We start from the raw sequence: 24,891 nt of genomic DNA on the forward strand, positions 1-24,891 counted from the left end.
GTCGCGCGGAGGCTGACCCAGAGGCTCACGGGAAGGCCGAGGTCGGCGCCCCAAAGTGCGTTTGGCTGCAGGCGAGGGAGGTTTGCTCAGTCGGCTCAACTGCGCATGCGTTCCTTTGGGTGTGCGAACAGGGTCTGCGGAAGATCGAACCCCAGAGCTTGGAAACCCCGCCTTGGCTTGTGTCACCTGCAGCCACGCGGTGCCCACTGCCTCACGGCCTTTCCGTGGACAGGCGTCCTCCTAGTGGACTCCATCGAGTGTTGAACAGTGCAGCGTGACCTCCTGCAGACCCCCAGCTCCTCAGCCCGCTCCGGGCTTCTGTAACCACCACAGTCAGCCATCGCTGCCTTTCGATGTCCCCTGGATGGGGCTTTTCAGCCTGGGGTCTGTGAACTGCCAAGAAGCTCCAGACGAGCTTTTGTGTCTGAATCCCTTGAAAATTGAGTGCAAAATATGGCGCATCTGTGTGTGGCCATTGTTTTTATCTTGAGGAGGGGGTCTGTAACTTTTTTGGTTTTGTTTTGCTTTTTTGGGGGGGGGTCTATAACTTTAAGGCCCAGTTCACACAATCCTTCGGACACCCCCTACCCAAAATTGCTCATTTCCGCTGCTGGGTTCCGGCGGCTCCCCGTCAGTCCCCTGCTATGGTTGTTGTGCAGGTCGCTTTGAAGATCAACCCCACCACCACTACCACCACCAGTGTTCACTGGGGATCCTCAAAGGCAAGGGCCTTGTTTGTCCTGTTCACTCCTGAATTCCTAGGACCACGTGTGCCTTCCATGTTGGAGACTGGGCATGGGTTCCCCACCCCTCAGAGACTGGGTTGTGTGTATGTTGGGGGAGGGGGTTGAGCAGACAGAACAGTCAGCTCCTGGGGGAGGTGGGGGCAGACACCTGCCACCTCCTACAACCAACTAGCAGATCTCCCTCCCCCTGTCCACCCCAGAAATCCCACGCTGTATTTTCCATAGATCATTTAATTTTGATCTGGGGGACTGGACGCCAGGTCCCGGCTGGGAGCAGAGCGCCAGTCAGGCTGGCTGCCGGCATGTCTGGATTGTGTCCTCGGGGGGCTCTGAGAAGAGGGCTCTGTTCTCAGCCCTGATGGTCTGTGGCTCCTTAAAGATGAGGACACAGATAGAGGCCACAGGACGCCACAGCTGTACCCTCCACTCCCCACCCTTCGGCGCTAGGAGGGAAAAGGCCATGTGTCTGACAACGTAGGTTCAAATCCCAGTTCCTGTGCTAGCTTGCTGTGTAACCCTGGGTAAGGGATGTCACCTCCCCGAGCCTCAGTTTCCTTATTGTGGAGTGGACCTCAGGAGCCCTGCTCTGCAGAAGTAAGGGACAGTAGACATAGGGCAACCAGTGTGGCACCAGCCCCATAAGGAGGCTTGACGCATGGCTGCACAGATGGCTGCCGTGACCCAAAATGGCTCGGCTGCTTACTTGGTCCTGGGTCTTGAATTCTCAGTTTCCTCATTGAGAAGTGGCAAGAATAACCCTGGCCTTTCCCTCTCTGGGGATATGGAGAACAACTGGGCCTCGGGAGGGCTCTGCTCGTTGCCAGGGCCAGGCAGAATCCTTCAGGCAGGGGAATGGGGCAGGGCAGTCCTGAAGCCTCCATCCAGGGTGATCAAAATGCTGCCCAGGGAGTTTCTCAGCCTCCCGCCACCCCACCCCCAGATGTCCCCCTAGGCTGGGAGAGGGGAGGGGAGGGGGGAGAGGAAGGGAGAGGGAGTGCTTCCTCCCCCATTCCCCACGGCTGGGCTAGCCAGCCACTTGGCCAGCCAGCCGACTTCACCTGGGTTTCCTGGGGCTGCTGTCCACATCCCCCTTGCCCGCCTCAGCCAGCAGCCGCTCCTCATCCAGGCCCAGTGACGACAGCACTTGGGAGAAGCGCCGGCTCACAGTGAGCCGGGCATTGGCCTAAGAAGAAAGAAGAGGGGTTCCTGCCAAGGATGCAGTGGGGCTCTGGCCACAGTTGGGGGTGGGTGGGTTCCCTGGGTTTCCAGGTGGGCACCAGCCTGGGGGGGCCCAGTCCCCACCTTGCTGCCTACCCCCACTCAGCCAGGAAGAAGCTTTTGTCTTCAGAGAACAGCCTTGTGCTTGCCCAGGGCCTCACCTGCATGGCCTGCTGGAACAGATAGGGCCGGGCCTGCACCCTGTGCTGGATGCCCTGCAGCTCCGCCTGGTACTCGGCAAAGCGCTGTCGCTCCTGGCGCCTGCACAGGAGAGGCCACTGGGCAGCTAACCTGGCCCCAGACCCGCCAGCCCTCTGGGCACAACCCACCCCCACTCCTGAGCCTATTTGTCCTCACTAAAGGCTTTATGTGCTCCCCAGCTTTCCTTCACTCCCACTCTTGCCCTAGATTCTTCTGGAGGTCAGCAGGATGGGAATTGTTCACCCCATTTTATTCATGGTGAGCCAGAGGCTCAGGAAGGTCAAGAGATTGGTCCAGCGTAGCACAGCTGGGTAGTGGGGGCTTCCCAGTCACCCCCCTTCCCCAAGGGAGAGGAGCCGGCACTGGCTTCTCAGGCCCCAGATAGCTGCTTGTACAGCTCTTCCCTGCCCGCAGCCATATCCCTGCACCCTCACACTTCAGCTCTGGGGAGGCTGTTGGCTGTGCGACTTTGAACAAGGCAGTGCCCCTTTCTGGGTCTGGGCACTTTTTACTTTTACTGGGCTCTTACGGGTACTGGACGAGCTTGCCAGCATTTTCTGTGGTTCTTATAAATAGGCTGTTCAGAAAAGGAGACAGCGAAACAAAAGAGATGTGTTGCAAATGAAACAGCACATCCTGGAAAAATCGGGATTCTCCTGGGGAAGCACAATTCTTTTTACAAAAACCCAGTTTGTGCACTTGCCAGAATCTACCTGCTCAACAAACTAGGCACTGTCTTGTGTGATAAGAGCATCTTGGCAGCAAGAGAGACCCTCTGGCCACAGCATATGGGGACAAGTGGCCCTTTGCAAAGCACATAGGAGAGGCTGCCTGGTGTGGGGGAGGAGCCACAGAAGGCATAGGAGGGGAGAAGCAGGCATAACCCGGGACTCGGGCTGAGACCTCTGGCAGGTGTGCCCTTTGGAAAAAGTCTGCCTTGTTGGGCCAGGACCCTTGGCCATGTGCCAAGGGAAGGAGCCAAGAAAAAGAAATAGACTTGGAAACCCCATCATCAGCAATATGAGTTACTGCAAAAAAAGATGGAGGTCTTTGCCAATCAAGAGGGAATTTACAACAGTTGAAAGGGGAGGGAGACGAGGGGCTGCCTTCCAGCCTGGCTTGCATTTTTCCTGCTCATCGCTCCGTGCTATTTTTGTTAGAAATGAGGACGGCCACCTCTCGGAGCCCCAGAAGAGAGAGGAAGCGTTGCCAGGGGCTGTCAGCCCTGCCTGTCATCTCAGTAATGAGAAGAAAACATCAGGCCTCCCTATCACAGGGTAACAGTGGATGACCCAGTTGACAGGCCTCACTGTGGCCAAACCTCTCTTGCCCGCCCCTCCAAGGCAGGGCAGGGTCTCCAGTCCCAGGGCAAAGTTCACTGCAGTAAGGCCTGAGAAACCTTGCCGGAAATACCTGCACATGCCTTAGCCCTCTCTTTAGTAAACGATCAAAGGGGCACAGGTGACACCCTTCTGAGCCCAACATCTGCCCCTTGGTGTTCTGAACCTTACACTGCTTGCCTTATTAAGAAAACAGGCAGAGTGATTGTGAAAACCTTGTGTCTGATGTTCCTTTTATCTATGGTATGGACAGATGAGTAAAAAATATGGATAAAAAATAAAGAAATAATAGGGGGAACAAATGTTAACATAAATTGAGTAGACTGAAATACTAGTGATCAATGAAAGGGAGGGGTAAGGGATATAGGAAAAAAAACAAAACAGGAGGAACAAAGGTGAAAATATATTGGGTAGATGGAAATACAGTGGTCAATGAGAGGGAAGGGTAAGGGGTATGGTGTGTGTGAGATTTTTCTTTTAATTTCTTTTTCTGGAGTGATGCAAATGTTCTAAGAAATGATCATGATAATGAATACCCAACTATGTGATGATATTGTGAGCCATTGACTGTACACTAAGTACAGAATGTTCATATGTTAAGAATGTGTTTATATGTTGTTTTGTCAACAAAAATATTTTTAAAAGTTTGAAATGCTAGTGATCGGTGAAAGCGAGGGGTAAGGGGTGTGGTAGGTATAATCTTTTTTTTTTTCTGTTTTCATTTTATTTCTTTTTCTATTGTCTTTCTTTTTCTGGATGGATGCAAATGTTCTAAGAAATGATGAATATGCAACTAAGTGATGATATTGTGAATTACTGATTATGTTAACTTTTATTTCATTTGTTAATTTTTTAAATTAATAAATAAATTTAAAAATATATTTTAAGAAAATAAAATAAAAAGAAAACAGACAAGCTGTGAACTTGAGGCCTGGCAAGCGGACAGCATCTCTCCAACCACTGGCCAGAAAACACACTTGACCTCTGGAGCCTCAGTTTCCTTTATCTTTAGCACAGGGGTGATAAGAGTCTTAAAGAGCAGGCCATCAGAGTCCACCTGGTCTTTGGCAGCCCTGCTGAGGGCATGACCCTCCTCTGTCTGCAGCACCTGCTCGCTGTGACCTTCTCCCAGGACACAGGAGACCAGGGGTGGACAGGGCTGCACTGGTGCCATCTGCACCCAGTATGTACTCAGTGCATTAGCAATTATATGGTTTTGGGTGATTTGTTTCATTAGTTCGGGCTGTGTGGGGAAGCAGCTGGTGTGCTTTACCTACAGAGTGGGAACTGAGTGCTCCGAGGTGGCACAGCAGGTGAGAGGCTGCTGGGTTGGTATCCAAGCTTTGATGCTTACTTGTGACCGTGGCACATTATTTAAGGTCTCTGAGCTGCAGCTTCCTCATCGGTAGAATTACAGGAGTGATGATAATCCTTACCTCGTGGGCCTGTTACAAGTTTTAAAAAGATTTTCCTAGCTGGCATGTTAGCTTTAAAATGTATCTATGCGGAAAAAATCAGATGACACTTCACCTGACCTTGACCAAGGGTTGTCTCCAGGAGTGGGATTATAGGGGCTGCTCACCTTCTTTACTATTTCAGTATTATTTGGATTTTTATCATAAGCATCTATGATTTATAAGCATATATGTATAATTTCCAATCAGCAAAGCAAGATATGCAAGTGTGATATGTATGTAGAACATTTTAATCTTGAGGGTTCAATAACATTCATTATTAACTGGGATCGTCCTTAACTGGGTGATATTGGACTGTCCCTTCTCCCCCCTGTGCCTTGGAAACTTCATCTGTAAAATGTGGCAAAGCAGACCAGTTTCTTCTTCCATTCTCCCTGGAAGAATGGCTGTGCTGGCTCACTGCAATCTGAGACCTAGCACTGCTTCCCTGCTCTCCCCACCCTGTCCTCCGCAGCCCGTGCCTCCTACCTCAGTTCCTCTAGCTTGCTCTGGGCAGCCCCCGGGCCCCTGCTCCCTCTGGGCACATAGGCAGCCAGGCAGCGAGCCACCTGCTGCTGTACCCGCTGTTCCCGAGCACGGCGCATCTCGGCCCGCTGCTGCTCCTCCTGCTGCTGCTGCTCCCAGGTCTTCAGTAGCTTTCTTAAGAAGAAGGAAGGGGGGTAGAGTGGGAGAAAGCTGCAGGAGAGCAAGAGCTTCAAGGAAGGTCAGGGGCCTAAGGGGAGGGATTGGGAGAGCCCAAGAACCAAGGTCATAGGGAATGGAAGTTTGACGTGAAGGGAACACACATCTGGGGTCTCAGCCCTCAGGCTGTGCCCAAAGCATTTCTCTGCTTTTCCTGGAAGCTTCCTGTCCACCCCAGCTGGCTGTGAACTCCAGCTCTGGCCTTTCTCAGCCCAGGCTCCTGAGCCCTGATGAGTTCAGCACACTCAGCCAGCAACCTCATGCTAACTTCCCCTTGCAAAGCAGCTCTCCTGGAAGATAGGGGCCAGATCTTCTCTATGACCCCCATATCTGATGGGAGCTAGGTGAATGCCTATTGGTTGGAGAGAAAGTTGGATGATGGACATATGGACAGACAGCTGGATAGAAGGATGGGAAAGAGAAACAAAATGGTGAAGGCATCAATGGGTAGATGGACAGGTGGAAAAATGCTGTGGATGATTGAAAGACAGAATCTAGACTGTCCCGGAATATTCTTCCCCGAGGCCTTGCAGCTATTTCCTTCTTGTTAATCAGGTCTTTGCTCAAATGTGACTGTGCTGGTTTGAAAGGATGTATGGACCCTAGAAAAGCCATGTTTTAATCAAAATCCCATTTTGTAAATAATCCCTATTCAATATTGTATGTTTGAAACTGTAATCAGATCATCTTCTTCCTGAAGATGTGATTTAATCAAGAGTGGCTGTTAAACTGGATTAGGTGACAATATGTCTCCACCCATTTGGGTGAGTCTTGATAAGTTTCTGGAGTTCTATAAAAGAGGAAACATTTTGGAGAATAAAAGCAATTCAGAGAGAGCAGAGAATGCTGCAGCACCACGAAAGCAGAGAGTCTACCAGCCAGCAACCTTTGGAGATGAAGAAGGAAAACGCCTCCCGGGGAGCTTCATGAAACAGGAAGCCAGAAGAAGCTAGCAGATGATGCCGTGTTTGCCATGTGCCCTTCCAGATGAGAGAGAAACTCTCACTGTGTTCGCCATGTACCTTCTCACTTGAGAGAGAAATCCTGAACTTCATCGGCCTTCTTGAACCAAGGTATCTTTCCCTGGATGCCTTTGATTGGACATTTCTATAGGCGTTTTAATTGGGACATTTTCTCAGCCTTAGAACTGTAAACTAGCAATTTATTAAAGTCCCCTTTTTGAAAGCCATTCCATTTCTGGCATATTGCATTCCAGCAGCTAGCAAACTAGAACAGTGACTTTCTCAAACAACCTTTTCCTGACCACCCATCTTCAGTAGCCTCCCAGAAATTTCCTATCTCTAGCCATAGGTTTTGCTCATTTATTTCTTAATTATCCTTCTTCCCAAACAGAGTGTAAGCTTCAGACCAGATAAGTCCTGAAACCTAGAGGGCCCAGCCTTTCCAGAACATCAGCTAGTTCCATCTTCCTACCCCATAGTAGTGACAGCCTCCTTCCAACATGAAAAAGTTAGAATGGCCATAGCCCAAATACCCTTAAAGAAAGGGATGGAAAGATCAAAGGTGATGGTGGAATTATACAGAGAAGATAGGATTTAACAAATGACTATGAATGCGGAATCATTAAATTGATATCTCTTTTGGTCTCCAGTATCTTAGAGCAGCTAGAAGTAAAAACCTAAAATTGTGCTATTGTAACGCAAACCAAACTCTGAAATGTGCTCTACAACTAATTGTGGTGCTGTGCTTTGAAATTTATTACTTTTTTGTATGTATGTTATTTTTCACAAAAAAGAAAGAAAAAGAGTCAATTGTGGTGATAAAAGAATATTTTAGCCTTCCAGCCTCCTATATTCTGGAGTAGCTAGAAGGAAAAATCTGAGAGGATCGTGTGGTGGCCCATGACAAACTCTGGGATCTGTCCTGAAACTTCTTGTCAAGGAATGCTTTGAAAATGATTGCTTTTTTCTTTCTTTGTTTTGTTTATATGTTATACTATACAATAAAAAAGTAAAAAAAAAAAAAAAAAAAAAAAAAGGCAGAGTGACACCCCAGCACCCCACCCCTGCCCCCAGAATTATTAAACAACTAGCAAAAACTGGCAGAACCATCTCTCTCAGAGCTCTGAAAAGCAATAACTGGCAAGAGCCAAATCAAGAAAAAGGCCATTTTAAAATGGTAGGATAATTTCATAGCACCACTGCTGGCCCTGCCCTTGCCCTCACCCTGGCTCGGTGCTGAGCCAGTCTGCACTCCTACTGTGGGTCCTTGGCAGTGGTACTTAAGAGAGGAAAGTAACCCCTGTGTGCAAAATAAGGTGCATATACCTATCTAGTAGCAGCCTGAGGCCTGAATCAGGACACTATTCTCGCGCTCACTATCCCAGAACATGCCATGTACGCAGAAGTAGCTTGTGGGCAGCTAAATCGGTATAAGAAACAATCAAATCACAGCAGCCTGGGGCAAAGGATTGCTGACTTTAAGACATACCACAGAGCACTTGGACCAGAAGGAAAGACTATTTCATAAGGAGAAGAGGGGGCACACAGATCCGTGTACATGGGAGAATTCCTCAGACTGCAAATGCACGCCCAGGGAAAACGCATGTCCAGGAGAAGATGTCTGCTCAGAAAAGACCTGAGAGGACCTAATGCACTTCCCTTGGGCTGTTCTTCAGTTTCACTGTTAAGCGGGCTAAACTCTAAAGTTTCTGAGCACCAGTCAACACAGAGTCAATCTACAAAGACTGTAAAAGGTGTTTGTTTCTTTGCTTATGTTAGTTACTGGCATTCAAGGAGCTCTGTGTCACATCCCTAGCTGGATACAAACTTAAGAAGCAGACACTTCAGGGACAACATTTCAGAGCTAACACATGAAAACAGTAAAATGTAGAGTGTGCAACAAAATGTTATAACGCATCCAAAGAAACAGGGAGAGATGGTCCATCCAAAGGAGCAAAACGAAGCCATCAATGAAGAATAACAGACTTTGGGCATGCCAGACAAAGGTTTTTTATTTTATTTTATCTTTTATTTAAGAAAACAAACAACACACTTAGAACCACCAAAAATGGATCTCTTAGTTAGCTTAACCATAGGCATATTCAAATAAATTATCCACATAATCATTTTAAAGCCTGTATTAGTGCAGTAAGTTTCATAAACCAATTCAACATTAAGGCAACAAGGAAAAAAATCTACAAATTCAGATAGCTAAGTTCTTAAATTCTAAGTATTAAACACTAACTTAGATACTATTTCATCAGCTGTCAAAACTGTGAATGTTCTCAAAATATCAAGTAGAAAGTTCTTACAAATATCTGCATTACTGTCATTTTCCTGATTTCAGGAAAATATGAAGATACAAATATTTTTACAATTAACATATGAAAATCTTAAACCACCTAAAATGGATATCTTAGTTAGCTTATCCATAGGCATATTTTTAAAAAATATCTAAGTAATCATCAGAAACAAAGGTTGTGTTTAAATGGTCTTAAATATGATCAAAGAGCTAAAGGAAAACATGGATAAAGAACTAAAGAGTATCAGGAAAATGATATATGAACAAAATGAGAATTTCGGGCGGGCCACGGTGGCTCAGCAGGCAAGAATGCTTGCCTGCCATGCCAGAGGACCCGGGTTCGATTCCCGGTGCCTGCCCATGTGAAAAAAAAAAAGAGAGAGAGAGAGAGAATTTCAATTAAAAGATAAAAAGTAATAAAAGGAACCAAACAAATTGCTGGAGCTGAAAACCACAATAACTGAAATTAAAAATTCCTTACAGGGGTCCAGGAGACGATTGGAGCTGGGAGAAGAAAGAAATAGTGAATTTCAAGGTCAGACTACTGAAAAGTACTCAGTCTCAGGAACAGCAAGAATAAAGAATGAAGAAAAGTGAACAGAACCTGAGAGACCTTAGGACACCATCAAAATTACCAACGTATGCATTATGGAACTTCCAGAAGGAGAAGAAAGAGAGAAAATGGCAGAAAGAATATTCAAAGAAATAATAGCTGAATCCTTCCCAAATTGCATCAGCCATATGAATAAGCACATCCAAGAAGCTTAACAAACTCCAAACAGGATAAACTCAAAGACTTCCATACCCAGGCCCATTATAATCAAACTGTTGAATGCTAAAGACAGAAAATCCAGAAACCCACAAGATTAAATAATGTGTTGTGTACAAGACAGCCTCAATAAGATAAAAAAATATATATATGCTTGGAAATGTATTGCTTCTTTGTATATATGTTGTATTTCACAATTAAAAAAAACATTAAAAAAAATTTCACATGGAAGGGCATGAGGCCCCAAATAGCCAAAAACATTAACAATGCTGGCGGATTTACACTGTCCAATCTCAAAACATATTACAAAACTATAGTAATCAAATCAGCATGATACGGTCACAAGGACAGACATCCAGCCCAGTGGAAAAGCATTAAGAGCTCAGAAATAAACCCTCACATCAATGGCCAATTGATTTTTGACAAGGGTACCAAGCCCACTCAATGGAAAAAGAATAGTCTCTTCAACAAATGGTGCTTGGAAAACTACTCCCACGTGCAAAAAGAAGAAGAAAGTGGATGCCTGTTTCACAGCTTAAACAAAAATTAACTCAAAATGGATTAAATACTTAAATACAAGAACGAAAACTATAAAGCTCCTATAAGAAAACATAGGGGAGTATCTTTAGGACCTTGTATTAGGCAGTAGAATTTTAAACTTTATACCTAAAAGCATGAGAAACAAAATTTAAAAAAAAGGTAAATAGGACCTCATCAAAGTTAAAAATTGTTGTGCAACAAGGGATATTATCAATAAAGTAAAAAGACAACTTACCAAATGGGAGAAAATATGTGGAAACCATTATCTGATAGGGGTTAATATCCAAAAAATATAAAGAACTCCTGCAACTCAACAACAAAAAGACAAACAACCCTATTAAAAAATGGGCCAAGAATTTGAATAGACATTTCTCCAAGATATTAAAATGACCAATAAGCACATGAAAAAAATGCCTAATATCATTAGCCATTAGGGAAATGCAAATCAGAACCACATTGAGATATGACTTCACACCCATTAAAATGGCTATTATTTCAAAAACAGAAAATAACAAGAGTTGGTGAAGATGTAGAGAAGTAAAAACCCTCATTCATCGCCAGTAGGAACGTAAAATGGTGCAGCCGCTGTAGAAAACAGATTGGTGTTTCCTCATAAACCTAAGCATAGAATTACTACAAGACTTTCTAATCCCACTTCCAGGTGTATATACCCCAAAGAATTGAAAACAAGAAACTAAGAGATATCTGTACACCCGTGCTCATAACAGCATTATTCACAAGAAACAAACGGTGGAAGCAAACCAAGAATCCATAAACAGATGAATGGATAAACAAAATGAGGTATATACATGCAATTGTATATCATTCAGTTGTAAAAAGGAATGAAATTCTGATATATGTTATAACGCGGATGAACCCTGAATACATCATATTGAGGGAAATAAGACATAAAAGGATAAATATTGTATGATTTCTCTTCTGTAAAATACTTAGAATAAACAAATTCATAGAGACAGAAAGCAAAATACTGGTTATCAGGGGCACAGGGACAGGAAATGGGAATTATGACTAAATCAGTATGGATTATGGTTTGGAATGACGAAAATAATCTGCAGTGGTGAAAGTTACACAGTGTTGTCAATGTACTTAACGTCCACAAATTGTCCTCTTAGAGTGGCTAAAAGGATTTTTATGTCATGTCTACTATACCATGATTAAAAATAAAAATTATTTTTTAAAAAAGACTGGTGAAAGAGAGCCTCTTTTGTTGCTCAGATGTGGCCTCTCTCTCCAGCCAACACAACAAGCAAACTCACCACCCTCCCCCTGTCTGCGTGGGACACGACTCCCAGGGGTGTGGACCTTTCTGGCAACGTGGGACAGAAATCCTAGAATGAGCTGAGACTCGGCATCAAGGGATTGAGAAAATTCTCTTGACCAAAAGGGGAAAGAGTGAAATGAGACAAAGTGTCAATGGCTGAGAGATTCCAAACAGAGTCTGGAGGTTATCCTGGAGGTTATTCTTATGCATTAAGTAGATATCACCTTGTTAGTCAAGATGTAATGGAGAGGCTGGAGGGAACTGCCTGAGAATGTAGAGCTGTGTACCAGTAGCCATGTTTCTTGAAGATAATTGTATAATGATATAGCTTTCACAATGTGACTGTGTGATTGTGAAAACCTTGTGTCTGATGCTCCTTTTATATACCTTGTCAACAGAAGAGTAGAACATATGGAATAAAAATAAATAATAGTGGGAACAAATGTTAAAATAAATTTAGTTTGAAATGCTAGTGATCAATGAAAGGGAGGGATAAGGGGTATTCTATGCAAAAATTCTTTTTCTGTTGTTTTATTTCTTTTCCTGAATAGATGCAAATGTTCCGAGAAATGATTATGATGATGAATATGCAACTATGTGATGATATTGTGAATTACTGATTAAATATGTAGGACAGAATGATCAAAATAGGAATGTTTGCAAAAAAAAAAAAGAGTGGTGAATGGATACATGAAGGCCTGAATGGAAGGATGAATGGCTACATTTCTCTACGACGACTGGTTTTTCCTCTAGTCTTCACCCTCAGCCCCCACCCTCCTGCGTCTCCTGCCTTACCTGGTGGCCTCCTGCCGTTTGTGGAAGGTGCGGTTAGGGAAGCTGGCAGACAGGAAGGTCTCATCATCTCCCAAGGCATGTGTCTTTCCCCCTCGGCGGGTGGCCTGGACAGCGGCCCGTAAAACTTTCCACGGCTGCTTTTGGGGACCTAGCCACAGTGGGGCGAGTCAGGGCCTCGGCTCTCTCCCAGCCCCGGGCCCCAGGTTGCTGGCTCCCAGCCTGCTCCCCACACCGGGTGGCCTCCTGGGGGAACCCAGGCATGGATCCCCACTGACACTCACCGCAGAGGCCCCGCTCCTCCAAGTCTCTCTGTAACTGCCTCTGCAGCTTCTCCAGGTCCCACGGCCCCTCCAGCATCTCGGCCCTGGTCTGGGTCCCGTGCGCCCCTTGAAGGTTGCTGGAGCTGGGGCAGCTCCCGGGGCTCCGGCCCTGCAGGTCACCCTCGCCCAAGAGCTCCTCACCCGAATTCTTCCCCTTCCTCCGCGAATGGGCCCTCCCTCTCCGGGGGGCCCTGGGCACCCCGTCCTCGCCCTCCTCTGTCTCCTCGCAGGACCCCTCCTCCTCCCAGGGCGGGCCCCTCCTGAGGAGCGGGGGCAGCTCCCCGGGGCTCAGGGCCCTCCCGGCCTCCCGGGCGCCCGGCGCTTCCTCCTCGGCAGCCTCGCACTCCGAGTCCGCGCTCTTCCGGGGCGGCCAGAGGCCCCGTTCGCCGCGCGGCTCGGGCCCGGGGCGCTCCCCTTTGGCGCCCCCGGCCCCCGGCCGCCGCCTGCCCTGGGCGCCGGGCGGCTCGGTTGTCCCGCGGAGGCCGTGGGGCCCGGGGAGGCTGGCCGTGGGCGCCGTCCTGCGCCTGGGCCTGTGCTGCGGCCGCGCCTGGCGGCCCGCGGGGGGCAGGGGCGGCCGGGCTGGGACGGGGCCCGCGGGGGCGCGGGGCTGCCGCAGGGGCCGGCCGTCGGTGAGGAAGCTCTCCCAGGCCCACTGGAAGGGGAAGGAGGGCTTCCGAGGAGGAGAGGGCAGGAGGCTGGGGAGGGAGAGGGCGGCCGTCAGGGCGCAGCGGCTGGGGCCTCCCGCCAGCCCCCCTCTTTCCCCCAAGCCCCCCACCCGCTCACTCCTCGGCCTCGGCAGAGCCATACCCTTTCTTGCTCCGGCCCGAGGGCCCCCGGTCCTTTTTCGCCGTCTGCTCGGCGCTCCGAGACCTCCGCTGCCGGCCCTGAACGAGCACCCCGTCGCCGCTCCCCAGGCTGCCCTGGGCCAGGACAGAGACGAGGCCCAGCTCCAGGCAGCCTCCAGGACTACCCGCCCGGCCCCCACCATCACACAGGCAGAGGAGCCCCCCTTACCGCCCCTGCACGCCCCATCCCCCACCATCACACACGCAGAGGAGCCCCCCTTACCGCCCCTGGACGCCCCATCCCCACCCCGCAGACCCATGCTAGCGCTAACTGGATTCTTCGTATTCAAAAGCAACAGCTGCCACTTTCCCAGCGAGTAGGACTTGCATGCATTTTACCCACTTAATAGTCTCTTCCAACCCCATTCTGCAGATGAGGAGACTGGGAGACGTGGAATAATCTGACCACGGTCACACAGCTGGTGCGTGGTGGCCCAGGGCACTGAACACAGCCAGCCTGTCTCTTCCAGAACCCCTGTCTGGCCGTGGCACCTTGCTGGCTGCCGGACCCCAGATGGCTCTTCTAGAATGACCCACCCCGGACTTGCTACAGCACCGGGAAGGCGCTCTGCCTCACCCCTGCATCCTTCAGGCCTCCCCTGACCCCTGGCCCCACACCCCTCCGGGCCCCCCTGCCTCTCACCTGGACCTTGACTCCAGCCTCCAGGCTGCTCATGGGCCTCCCCGTGGGCTCTGGCCTCCCCCGGCCCCCAGATCCAGCCAGCCTGCCTCAAGGCAGGTAGAGGCCTCCCTATGGGGCTCCCTCACCTGCTCGGCCAGGGGGCTGCCCGACAGAAGCTCCAGCAGCCCTGCGGTGGTCCCTGGAGCCTAAAGCTGCGGATCCTGCCCTGGCCTCCCTGAGGTGGTCCTGCCTGACTGTTGGTGGGTGTTTAGCTTACAGGTGAACTCCCCATCCCCCGCCCCACCTGCCAGCCTCAGAACTGCCCTCCCTGCCATCTCTATGGCAACCGGGCCTCAGCCAGTCTCAGGGGGTCTGGTCAAATGCAGGCCATGATGGTTTTGGGCAGGGTACAAGGCCCACCTCCTTCCATGGGGGACATTCAACAGGATGCTGGGGACTAGTCCAGGCATAGAAGTCCAGAGACCCGGTCTCTGCTGTAGATCGACCATGCAGCCTGGTGTAAGGCCCCTGCCCTCTCTTGACCTGCTCCCCTGTCTCTCTGTGAAACAGGACTGTAGGACTTGGCCATCTTGAAGAGTCCTGATGTTCTATGAGATGCCAGGCTTGTGCCTGAAAGGGGTCCCCTCCCTCAGCCTGCCTTCTCGGCTATCCTTCTGCCCCAGCTGAGGTCCTGCAAGGGTCAGATTGAATGTTCACAGGGCCTTGTTCAAACCACTTGCCCTCCCGGAAGCTAAACATCATCATGCCTGGGAGAGAGGCAGCAGGCACACGAGAGCTCAGCAGAGGCTTGGAGGGAATTGCAGCATTTAAATTTTATCCCAAACTTCTAAACGTCACCAGAACCCTCTGGGATGTTAAATTCCCGTGGGGTGCCAGACACTGATCTCTAAGTCCAACAGGCTGGGGACAGGGACACAGTGCAGAGCTTAGACCCTGGAGATGGAGCAGCCAGGGCTGCACTTGGGTGGGACCTCTTGTGACTCTGATCCTGAGTGTATTAGCTAGGGTTCTCTAGAGAAACAGAATCAGCAGGAAGTATCCATAGATATAAATTTTTTTTAAGTGTCTCATGTTCCTGTGGGGACATAGAGTCCAAAATCCGTAGGGCAGGCTGTGAAGCTGATGACTCTGATGAAGGGTCTGGACGAACTCCACAGGAGAGGCTCACCGGTTGAAGCAGGAAGAGAGCCCGTCTCTTCTGAATCCTCCTTAAGAGCCTCCCAGTGATTAGATTAAGCATCACTCATTGCAGAAGACACTCCCCTAGGCTGACTACAAATGCAATCAGCTGTGGATGCAGCCGACGTGATCATGATTTAATTCTATGAAATGTCCTCATGGCAACAGATAGGTCAGCACTTGCCCAACCATACAAACGGGCACTACCACCTGGCAAAGTTGATAAATGAACCTGATCATGACACTGGGCAAGTCCCTTCTCCCCTCTGCAAAGCTGGAATCATGGTTCTACCCCATAGGTTTGTTGTAAAGGCCAGAGGAAATCACAAAGGCAATGCATTCAGCCAACATGTTATTATCTCTTTTATGGGCTGAACTGTGTCCCTGTACTGGTTTGAAAGGATGTGTGTCCCCTAGAAAAGCCATGTTTTAATCCTAATTCCATTTCGTAAAGGCAGCCATTTCTTCTAATCCCTATTCAGCATTGTATGTTTGAAACTGTAATTAGATCATCTCCCTGGAGATATGATGTAATCGAGAGTGGTTGTTAAACTGGATTAGGTGATGACATGTCTCCACCATTCAGGTGGGTCTTGATTAGTTTCTGAAGTCCTATAAAAGAGGAAACATTTTGGAGATAAGAGATTTGGAGAGAGAGCAGAGAATGCTGCAGCATCATGAAGCAGAGAGTCCACGAGCCAGCAACCTTTGGAGATGATGAAGGAAAATGCCTCCTGGGGAGCTTCATGAACCCAGAAGCCAGGAGAGAAAGCTAGCAGATGACGCCGTGTTCACCATGTGCCCTTCCAGCCGAGAGACAAGCCCTGACTGTGTTCGCCATGTGCCTTCTCACTTGAGAGAGAAACCCTGAACTTCATCGGCCTTCTTGAACCAAGGTATCTTTCCCTGGATGACTTTGATTGGACATTTCTATAGACTTAATTGGAACATTTTCTCGACCTTAGAACTGTAAACTAGCAACTTATTAAATTCCCCTTTTAAAAGCCATTCCGCTTCCAGTATATTGCTTTCTGGCAGCTAGCAAACTAGAACAGTCCCCCAAAGAGACACATGGAAGTCCTAACCCCCAGTCCCGTGAATGTGACCTTATTTGGGAATAGGGTCATTGTTGATGGAATTAGTGAAGTTAAATGAGGTCATACTGGAGAAGGGCCTTTGCCCAATATAACCGGTATCCTTATAAGAAGGGGAAACTTGGACACAACAGAGACAGGTGCTGGGAGATGTGTGAAGACGGAGAAGGCAGAGGTTGGGGTGATGCATCTACAAGCCAAGGGACATCCAAGAATGCCAGCAAACACCAGAAGCTAGGAGAGGCAAGGAGGGATCGTCCCCCTACAGGTTTCTGCTGACAACTTGATTTTAGACTTCTGGCCTCCAGAAGTGCATGACAATACATTTCTGGTTTTTAATCCATCCAGTTTGTGGTCCTGTTCTAGTTTGCTAGCTGCTGGGATGTGACATACCAGAAATGGAATGGCTTTTAAAAGGGGGGATTTATTAAATTGCAAGTTTACAGTTCTACAGCTGTGAAAGTGTCCCAATTAAAGCAAGTCTATAAAAATGTCCAAATTAAGGCACCAACAAGAGGTTACCTTCACTCAAGAAAGGCCGATGAAGTTCAGGGTTCCTCTCTCATCTGGAAAGGCACAGGGCAAACATGGCGGCGTCTGCTAGCTTTCTCTCCAGGCCTCTCACTTCACGACGCTGCCCCGGGAGCATTTTCCATATTCATCTCCAAAGGTCTCCAAAGGGCTATGTGGGCTCTTGTAGTTCTCGTGTCTCTCTCACAGCTCTTGTCATTCTGAAGCTTTCTCCACAATGCTTCCTCTTTTAAAGGATTCCAGTAAAATAATCAAGACCCACCTGGAATGGGTGGCGTCACATCTCCAAGGAGAGAATCTAATCAAATTTCCAACCTATAGTGCTGAATAAGGATTAAAAGAAATGGTTGCTCCCCAAGATTGGATTAGGATTAATGCATGGCTTTTCTAGGGTACACGGTCCTTTCAAACCAGCATGGGTACCTTATTCCGGCAACCCTAGGAAACTAACCCAAGGACTAATAATAGTAACTGACCATTACTGCAGGGCAGCAGAGTACAATGGTTAAAAGTGCAGAGGGATGGCATGGGTTCAAATCACTGTTCCTCCACCAACAGCCTTGTCACATGACCTCACTGTGTCTCCATTTTCTTGTGGACCACATGGGGCTGGTTATATTCATACCTGCTGCTGGAACCATGGCGAGGAATAAATCAGTCTCATCTCTAGATGCACACAGCACATTGACATGGCTCGCCGTAAGGTCTGTGCAAGTGTTAGCTTATTAATTGACCCACATCCGACCCCAGAGAGATAGGCTGTGGGAATAAATCCCAGCAGAGGCCCCAGGGGCATGTTATTCTCAGACCTTTGGCCCCGAGGACCCTCAGTCTGAAGGACAGATCTGGAACAAACACATCCAATTTAACATCCTAAATAACACGCCAGGTGAAGAGGTTTTGCCACCCGACATGTGCACGCTGTATTCTCCCTGGCCGGCTGCCATCCCCTCCCATCTGCTTTCTCTGCCAGGTGTCACTCTCAGCGCCCAAGCAGAAGACACGTGTGTAGACTGCACCATTTTCAGAGACCCAGCTGCCACCCCCTCCGGACCCCAGCCTGGTTGACTTCCTGGACAGTCCAAAACTCTGGGCCACTTCCTTTCTTGACAGAGGGCAAGGCTGGGTTTCTCAGGCCAGTACCTTCATGAGGATTACAGACCTCTTCTCTGGCCACACCCCCTCGCTAAGTGAGCTCATGCAGTCTTACGATTTTAACAGCCAACTGCATTCCAGCGACTCCCAGGTTTACATATCCCAGCCCTGAGCTCTCCTGCCGCGTCCAGATTCCTGCATCTGGCGACCCGCTCAGCCTCTTCCCATCTTAACTCGACATGTCTAATGTCGGACCTGGGCTTCCCCATCTCAGGTAAGGGCACATCCATCTTCCCTGTCGCTCAGGCAAGACCCTGGGCTCCCCTCTTTCCCTGACATGCACGCCCAGCGCCCAGGCCAACCGTGCTAGCCCCACCTCTGAGACATTGCGAATCCATCTCTCCTCCCACCTCCACCAGGTACAACCTTCTCCAAAGCACCCCCACCCCTCGCCTGGATCCTTGCAGCAGCCCCTAACCCACCCCCGTCTTCCACCCTTGCCCCCATTCTCTGCCCTCCTCAGCAGCCAGAGTGACCCTACTAAAACCAGAGCCCGTTATGGCTTTGTTCAAAACCCCCCAGCAGGGCCCAGCCTCTCCAGAACATCAGTGAGTTCCATCTCCCTACCCCATATTATTGACAGCCCCTTCCAACATGGAAAAGTTGCAATGGCCCTAGCCCCAAAAACCCTAAAGAGTGGGACAGAAAGATCAAAGGTGATGGTGGAGTTATACAGAAAGGTAGGGTTTAACAAACTAATATGACACCTGAATTATTATATTGATATCTCTTTCAGTCCCTAGTGTCTTAGAGCAGCTAGAAGTAAAACCTAAAATTGTGGAATTGTAACCCACACCAAACTCTACAATCTGTTCTACAACTTATAATTGTGCTGCGCTTTGAAATGTATTGCTTTTTTTTATATGTTATTTTTCACAAAAAAAAGGTCGATTGTGATGATAAAAAAAACATTTATTCCCTCTAGCCTCCTATATTCTGGAGTAGCTAGAAGGAAGACTCTGAGAGAGTTTCCGTGACAAACTCTGGAATCTGTCCTGTAACTTCTTGTTGAAGAGTGCCTTGAAAACTATTGCTTTTTCTTGCTTTGCTTTGTATGTTATATTATGCAATTAAAAAAAAGTTTTAAAAAATTATTTAAAAATAAAACAAAACCTTCCAGCAGCTCCCATCCCCTGCAGAATGAAAGCTTCTAGGCCTTGTGTGATTCACTTGCACCCGGACTCCTTCACTCACTCAGCTCCAGTCACACTGGCCTCTTTACTGACTCTCCGGCCCACCAGACACAGTCCCACCTCAGGACCTTGGCACTGGCTGTTTCTTCTTCCCGAAATGCTCTCTCCCCAGGATGCACATGGCTCACCACTCATTCCCATCAGGTTTCTCTAACAGGAGAAGCCTTCCCCGACCAGCCTACCTAAGGAGCTCCGTCCCCTTCTCGGCTTTACCTATCACCTCCTCACAAATATTCATGTGTCCACTGACTGTTCATGATTATCACACACGTTCTCCCCCCGCTCTCCTTAGGAATCATTTCCAACTCTACCTGTGCTGGTTTGAAAGGATGTATGCCCCCTAGAAGAGCCATGTTTTAATCAAAATCCCATTTCATAAAGGTAGAATAATCCCTTTTCAATGCTGTATGTTTGAAACTGTAATCAGATCATCTCCTGGGATGATGTGATTTAGTCAAGAGTGATTGTTAAATTGGATTAGGGGATGACATGTCTCCACCCATTTGGGTGGGTCTTGATTGGTTTATTGGAGTCCCATAGAAGAGAAAACATTTTGGAGAATGGAGATTCAGAGAGAGCAGAGAAGAATGACATAGCCACGAGAGCAGAGAGGCCACAAGCTAGTGACCTTTGGAAATGAAGAAGGAAAACACCTCCCGGGAGCCTCATGAACCAGGAAGCCAGGAGAGAAAGTAGCAGATGACGCCTTGCTCACTATGTGCCATTCCAGCCAAGAGAAAAACTGTGACTTGGTTCACCATGTGCCTTTCCAGATGAGAGAAACCCTGAACTTCATCAGCCTTCTTGCACCAAGGTATCCTTCCCTGGATGCCTGTGGTTGGACATTTCTATAGACTTGTTTTAATTGGACATTTTCTCGGCCTTAGAACTGTAAACTAGCAACTCATTAAATTCCCCTTTTAAAAAGCCTTTCTGATTCTGTTATATTGCATTCCAGCAGCTAGCAAACTAGAACACCACCCAATTGTGCTGCCCTTTCTCTCTTGATGTCACTCCCCCTTCCCTAAAACAGACCCATTTCTCTGTTCCCCATTGCAGTAAAACCCCAAAAGAGTTGACTTCACTTGTCAACATCAGTTTTCCCCATTGTGGTCTCTTGAACCTACCCCAGGCTGCCCCCCCCCCTACCACCCACCCCCACCCAACTCAACCTGCTCCCGTGAGGTCACCAGTGACGGCTCTGTGACCGCAAGGTGCAGCCTCTCTCCTCCCACCAACGAGGCCATTCCATACCAGCCCCTTTGTGGTCCTGAGCCCCCTTTCCGGAATAGACTCAGCCCATGGGGTCCTTATCTTTGCTCTCCACACTCACTCTCTTGGCAGTCTCAGCCAGGGTTTAAATACTAGCTGTTCTCCAAGGAGTCCCAAATCGATCTGAAGATCAGACGTCACCACCAAACTTGAAACTCAATTCCCCTCTTCCAGACACCTCCTCTTCAACTTCACCTGGACGTCTAATTGGCATCTCAAAGGCAATGTGTCCAAAAATGAGCTTTCCCGACACCTTCCCCATCTTGGCTAATGTCTATTCTCTCCTCGTCTCTTCGGCTAAAAACTTGGGTGCCTCTCTTTCTATCCCATTATATGCTAGCCATCAATCAATCCTGGGGACTCTGCCTCCAAAATGTACTCAGAATCTGAACATTTCCCATCCCCCCCCCCAACCTGAATCTGGACCACTCGACTCACCTACGTTCCTAAAAATAGCCTCCTAAATAGACATCCACTTCTCCCCTTGCCCCTTACAGTCAGCTTTCAATCCTGCAGCCTGAACGACTCTTTTAAAACCTCACCTTAGCTGTGTTCCAGTAGCCATGTTTCTTGAAGATGATTGTATAATGATATACTTTCACAATGTGACTGTGTGATTGTGAAAACCTGGTGTCTGATGCTCCTTTTTTATCTACCTTATCAACAGACGAGTAAAATATATGGAACAAAGATGCATAATAGGGAGAACAAATGTTAAAATAAATTTAGAGTGAAATGCTGGTGATTGGTGAGGGGGAGAGGTGGGGGTATGGTAGATATTAATTTTTTTCTGTTTTCTTTTTATTTCTTTTTCTGAATAGATGCAAATGTTCCAAGAAATGATCATGATGATGAATATGCAACTATGTAATGATATTGTGAATTACTGATTATATATGTAGAATGGAATGATAAAAAATTATGAATGTTTGCTTTTGTTTGGTGTTTTTTTTGGTATTTTAAAAAAAATTAAAAATCAATAAAAAAAAAACTCCCATAAAAAAGTACTCTATGCATTATTAAAGTCTCTAAAAGAAAAAAAATAATAAAATAAAAATAAAACCTCTCCTTAAAATCCTGCAATGGTCTTGAAAAGCCCTGCAATGGCCTACAGGGTCCACGTCACCGGACTCCCCACTCCCTGCCTCTCTAACTTCATCTTCTGCTGATCCCTGCTCACCCCGTGTCCTCCAGCTGATTCGGGGGACACACCAGTCCTGTTTCCCACCTTTACCCTGGCTGTTCCCTCTGCCTGGAATTCTCTTCCCCCAGACATCTGCATGGCTGTTTTCATTTCCTTGGCTACTCCAGCAAATACCATGAAATGGATCGGGTTAAACAATGGGAATTTATTCACTCACAGTTTTGAGGCCATGAGAAAGCTCAAATCAAAGCCTTACCAAGGCGATGCTTTCTTCCTGAAGACCAGCTGCCGGCAACCCTTGACTCCTCTGTCACGTGGCGAGGCACGTGACAGCGTCTGCTGGGCTCTCCCTTCTCTTTTGGGTTCCATTTCAGTTTCTTGCTTCCTGTGGCTTTCCGTGTGTGTATATTTGTGTGTATGTCTGAATTTCATCCTCTTATAAAGAGGTTTCAGTAATAGGATTAAGAATCATTCTGGTTGAGCTGGGTCACACTTTAACTGAAGTAGCCTCATCAGAAGATCCTACTTACAATGGGTTTGCACCCACAGGGAATGAATTAAATATCAGAACATGTTTTCCTGGGGTACATACAGCTCCAAACCACCAAAGCAATAAACCTCAAACTAATTTCTTACCCAGTTTCTTATGGGGGCCCAACCTGAGAAAGGCACAAGTCGACATAAGGGCTCGGCTTTTTACTCTCTTCATGTTCACACTCAAATGGCAACTTTTTAAAGAGACCCCACCCTGACCACCTAATTTTAAAACCTGCAATCTCTTCCACAGACAGACACGCTCAATGCCCCCTACCCTTTTCTTCCATTGCACTGACCACTTTCTAACATTGATCTTGTGTGAAACCCACGTACTTGTTGTGTTTATTGTCTGGCTCCCCCAAGCTAGATCCGAGCTTTGTTCACAGATATCTCCTCAATGGCTCACTCAGAGCCTGCACATAGTGGGCCCTCAAAGAATATTGATGGAATGACTGAATGAACAAAATTGCAGCAGCTGGGAGCTATCATTTGTTGAGAAATCCAATGGAAATGACTTAGAACCATTGGAGGGTTGGTAGCTTCTCAATCAAGGACTTTTCTTTGACTTCCAAGACAGGCCCCAATGGTGGGTTAGTAAAGCCACATGAGTGCCACAAAATTTCCCAATAACCGATGTGCATGTAAACACCAGCATCTCTTGAAAGCAATCAATACATGCATGGGTATTGATTTTTCAGATAATAGAGGTAATACATGCACAGTATCAAAAATTTAAACCAATACCGAAATCCGTATGGTAGAACTGTGAGCCGCCCTTCAATTTTTGTGTGTATTCTCCCTGAGGTTTCCTATGCATGGAAAACATGCATGGGGCTCACACCCTAAATAAGACGGTGGAGAAAGAGACAGCTACACCCTAGCCCTCACTCCGCAGTCATCCTAGTCTGTGGACCCTGCCTTTCCCGCCCTGGCTGTAACCGCAGCAGGGGCCACAGTGTCTCAGGTCTCTTGGGTGGGAAAAAAATCCTCTCATCGCTGCTAGGCTCAAGAACAGCCCCAGTTCAGAAATGAAAGTGTCAGGTCTGCTATCATGTCCAATCATTATTGTGCAATTAGTGAATCATTAGGTAATAAGTCACCTGAATTTTGTTAAAAGCTTAAGACTTCTTCAGGCAGGGAAGCCAGCAACCAGGGAGAGGTGTGGTCAGATTCCCCACCCTCACCCCATGGGGAGGTGGGCTCAGAGGGGGAGGACCCCCAAAAGATATGTTCTTTCCAAATGCAAAATACATTCCTTCCATCACAATATCACAAAGCTTTAAATCATTTCAGTAACAATAAAAATACAATATCAACTAAAAAATACTACAAAATCTCATCAAAGTCAGTTATAGGTATGGTCTGCCCTAAGGCAAAAATTCTCCTCTGGCTGTGGACCTGTGAAATTTAGAACAAGCTATCTGCTTCCAATATACAAAGGAAAGACAGTCATAAATAAACATTCCCATGGCCATACGGAGACATCAAAAGGAAAACGGGAGACTTCTGGGCCAAGATGGTGGCTTAGCAATGTGCACGTTTTAGTTCATCCTCCAGAACAACAAGTAAATAACCAGAAACAATACAGGACAGCTCCTGGGGCTACGTCAGTGACCGGACACACAGCGTACCCCAGTCTGGACCAGCTGGACCCGCTGTGAGCCCCTCAGAACCATGAGTTCCCCGCGCCCGGCGCCCCTCCCCCACAGGCAACTTCCCAGAGGGGAAAGGAAAGAGACTTTACCAGCAGCAGGGGCTGAGGCCAATTGTGGAATTAATTTAAAAATTCTGACTACTAAATATAGGCCCCCAGCACAGGTGAACCTGGTCAAAGCAGAGGTCGCTCATTTTTGCCCCGCACCAAGGGGGCAGGGCTGACAGAAAAAGGAAAAAAAGAGAAGGAAACAGAGGTTTTTGTGGCTGTGTTTCTACAAAGACTTGACGGCCTCTGGATTCAGCAGCAGGACTTCTCAGGCTGCAACTGCCCCAGGCATAGGCAGAAACAAACTCGTTTGAAGGCTTGTCTGGAGCCTGTGCCTTCCCCAGGGGAGGGGGTGAAGCCCAACTCAGGTGGAATCCCTCCATCAAGGAATTCAGACCCCAGGGCTTGGTAATTTGAAGCCATTAAAACCAGCCTACAACCTCTCCTCTGTCTCCACCACGCCCCCCACCAAAGTTAAAGGTACCGCATCACCTTATGCTGGGGGGACCTACAGGCAGACAAGCGCCACATACTGGGCAGGATAAGAAAAACAGAGTCCAGAGACTTCACAGGAAGGTCTGTTTTCAGGGAAAACCGACACAGGTGAATCTTTCCTCCTCTTAGGAGGCCAGTTCAGTCTGGGAAAATCTGACTGGGGTTTATAATATCTAAATAGACCCTCCTAAGGGGGGGGGGGGCACCATACAAGCAGGGCAAGAGACAAGAAAACAAGAACTGAAAAATTCTCCTCTGTTAAACAAAACCTAGAGGTCCAGAAAAAGCTGAACTGAATGTCGAAGAACAGAGAGACAACAAATTCATCCAGCAAGAAAACCCTAGGTAAAAGAAGTGAAAGCAATCTCCAGAATAAACTAATTAAGGTAATTAAATGTCTAGACACCAGCAAAAAAATAACACATCACACTCGGAAAATTGAAGATATGGCCCAGTCAAAGGAACAAACC

The 24,891-nt window shown here is 47.7% G+C and overlaps 1 protein-coding gene across 2 annotated transcripts; it reads right to left on the reverse strand.

Moving 5' to 3' along the window:
• Positions 1 to 43: 43 nt before the first annotated feature.
• Positions 44 to 14,225, reverse strand: TSGA10IP (testis specific 10 interacting protein). Of its 2 annotated transcripts, XM_077115668.1 has the most exons (8): positions 14,120 to 14,225; positions 13,439 to 13,551; positions 12,593 to 13,326; positions 12,312 to 12,459; positions 5,449 to 5,619; positions 2,126 to 2,225; positions 1,805 to 1,929; positions 44 to 1,118 (listed from the first exon to the last, which is right to left on the reverse strand). In XM_077115668.1, the coding sequence occupies exons 1-8, from the start codon at positions 14,150 to 14,152 to the stop codon at positions 977 to 979; spliced, it is 1,566 nt and encodes a 521-aa protein (XP_076971783.1). In that variant the 5' UTR covers positions 14,153 to 14,225; the 3' UTR covers positions 44 to 976. The 2 variants fall into 2 exon arrangements, with proteins under 2 accessions (XP_076971783.1, XP_076971784.1); XM_077115669.1 differs by lacking the exons at positions 44 to 1,118; positions 1,805 to 1,929; positions 2,126 to 2,225 and adding an exon at positions 5,195 to 5,354.
• Between the last annotated feature and the right edge of the window lie 10,666 nt (positions 14,226 to 24,891).

This window comes from Tamandua tetradactyla, chromosome 9 (assembly GCF_023851605.1).
Source record: "Tamandua tetradactyla isolate mTamTet1 chromosome 9, mTamTet1.pri, whole genome shotgun sequence".
Taxonomy (NCBI): Eukaryota; Metazoa; Chordata; class Mammalia; order Pilosa; family Myrmecophagidae; genus Tamandua; species Tamandua tetradactyla.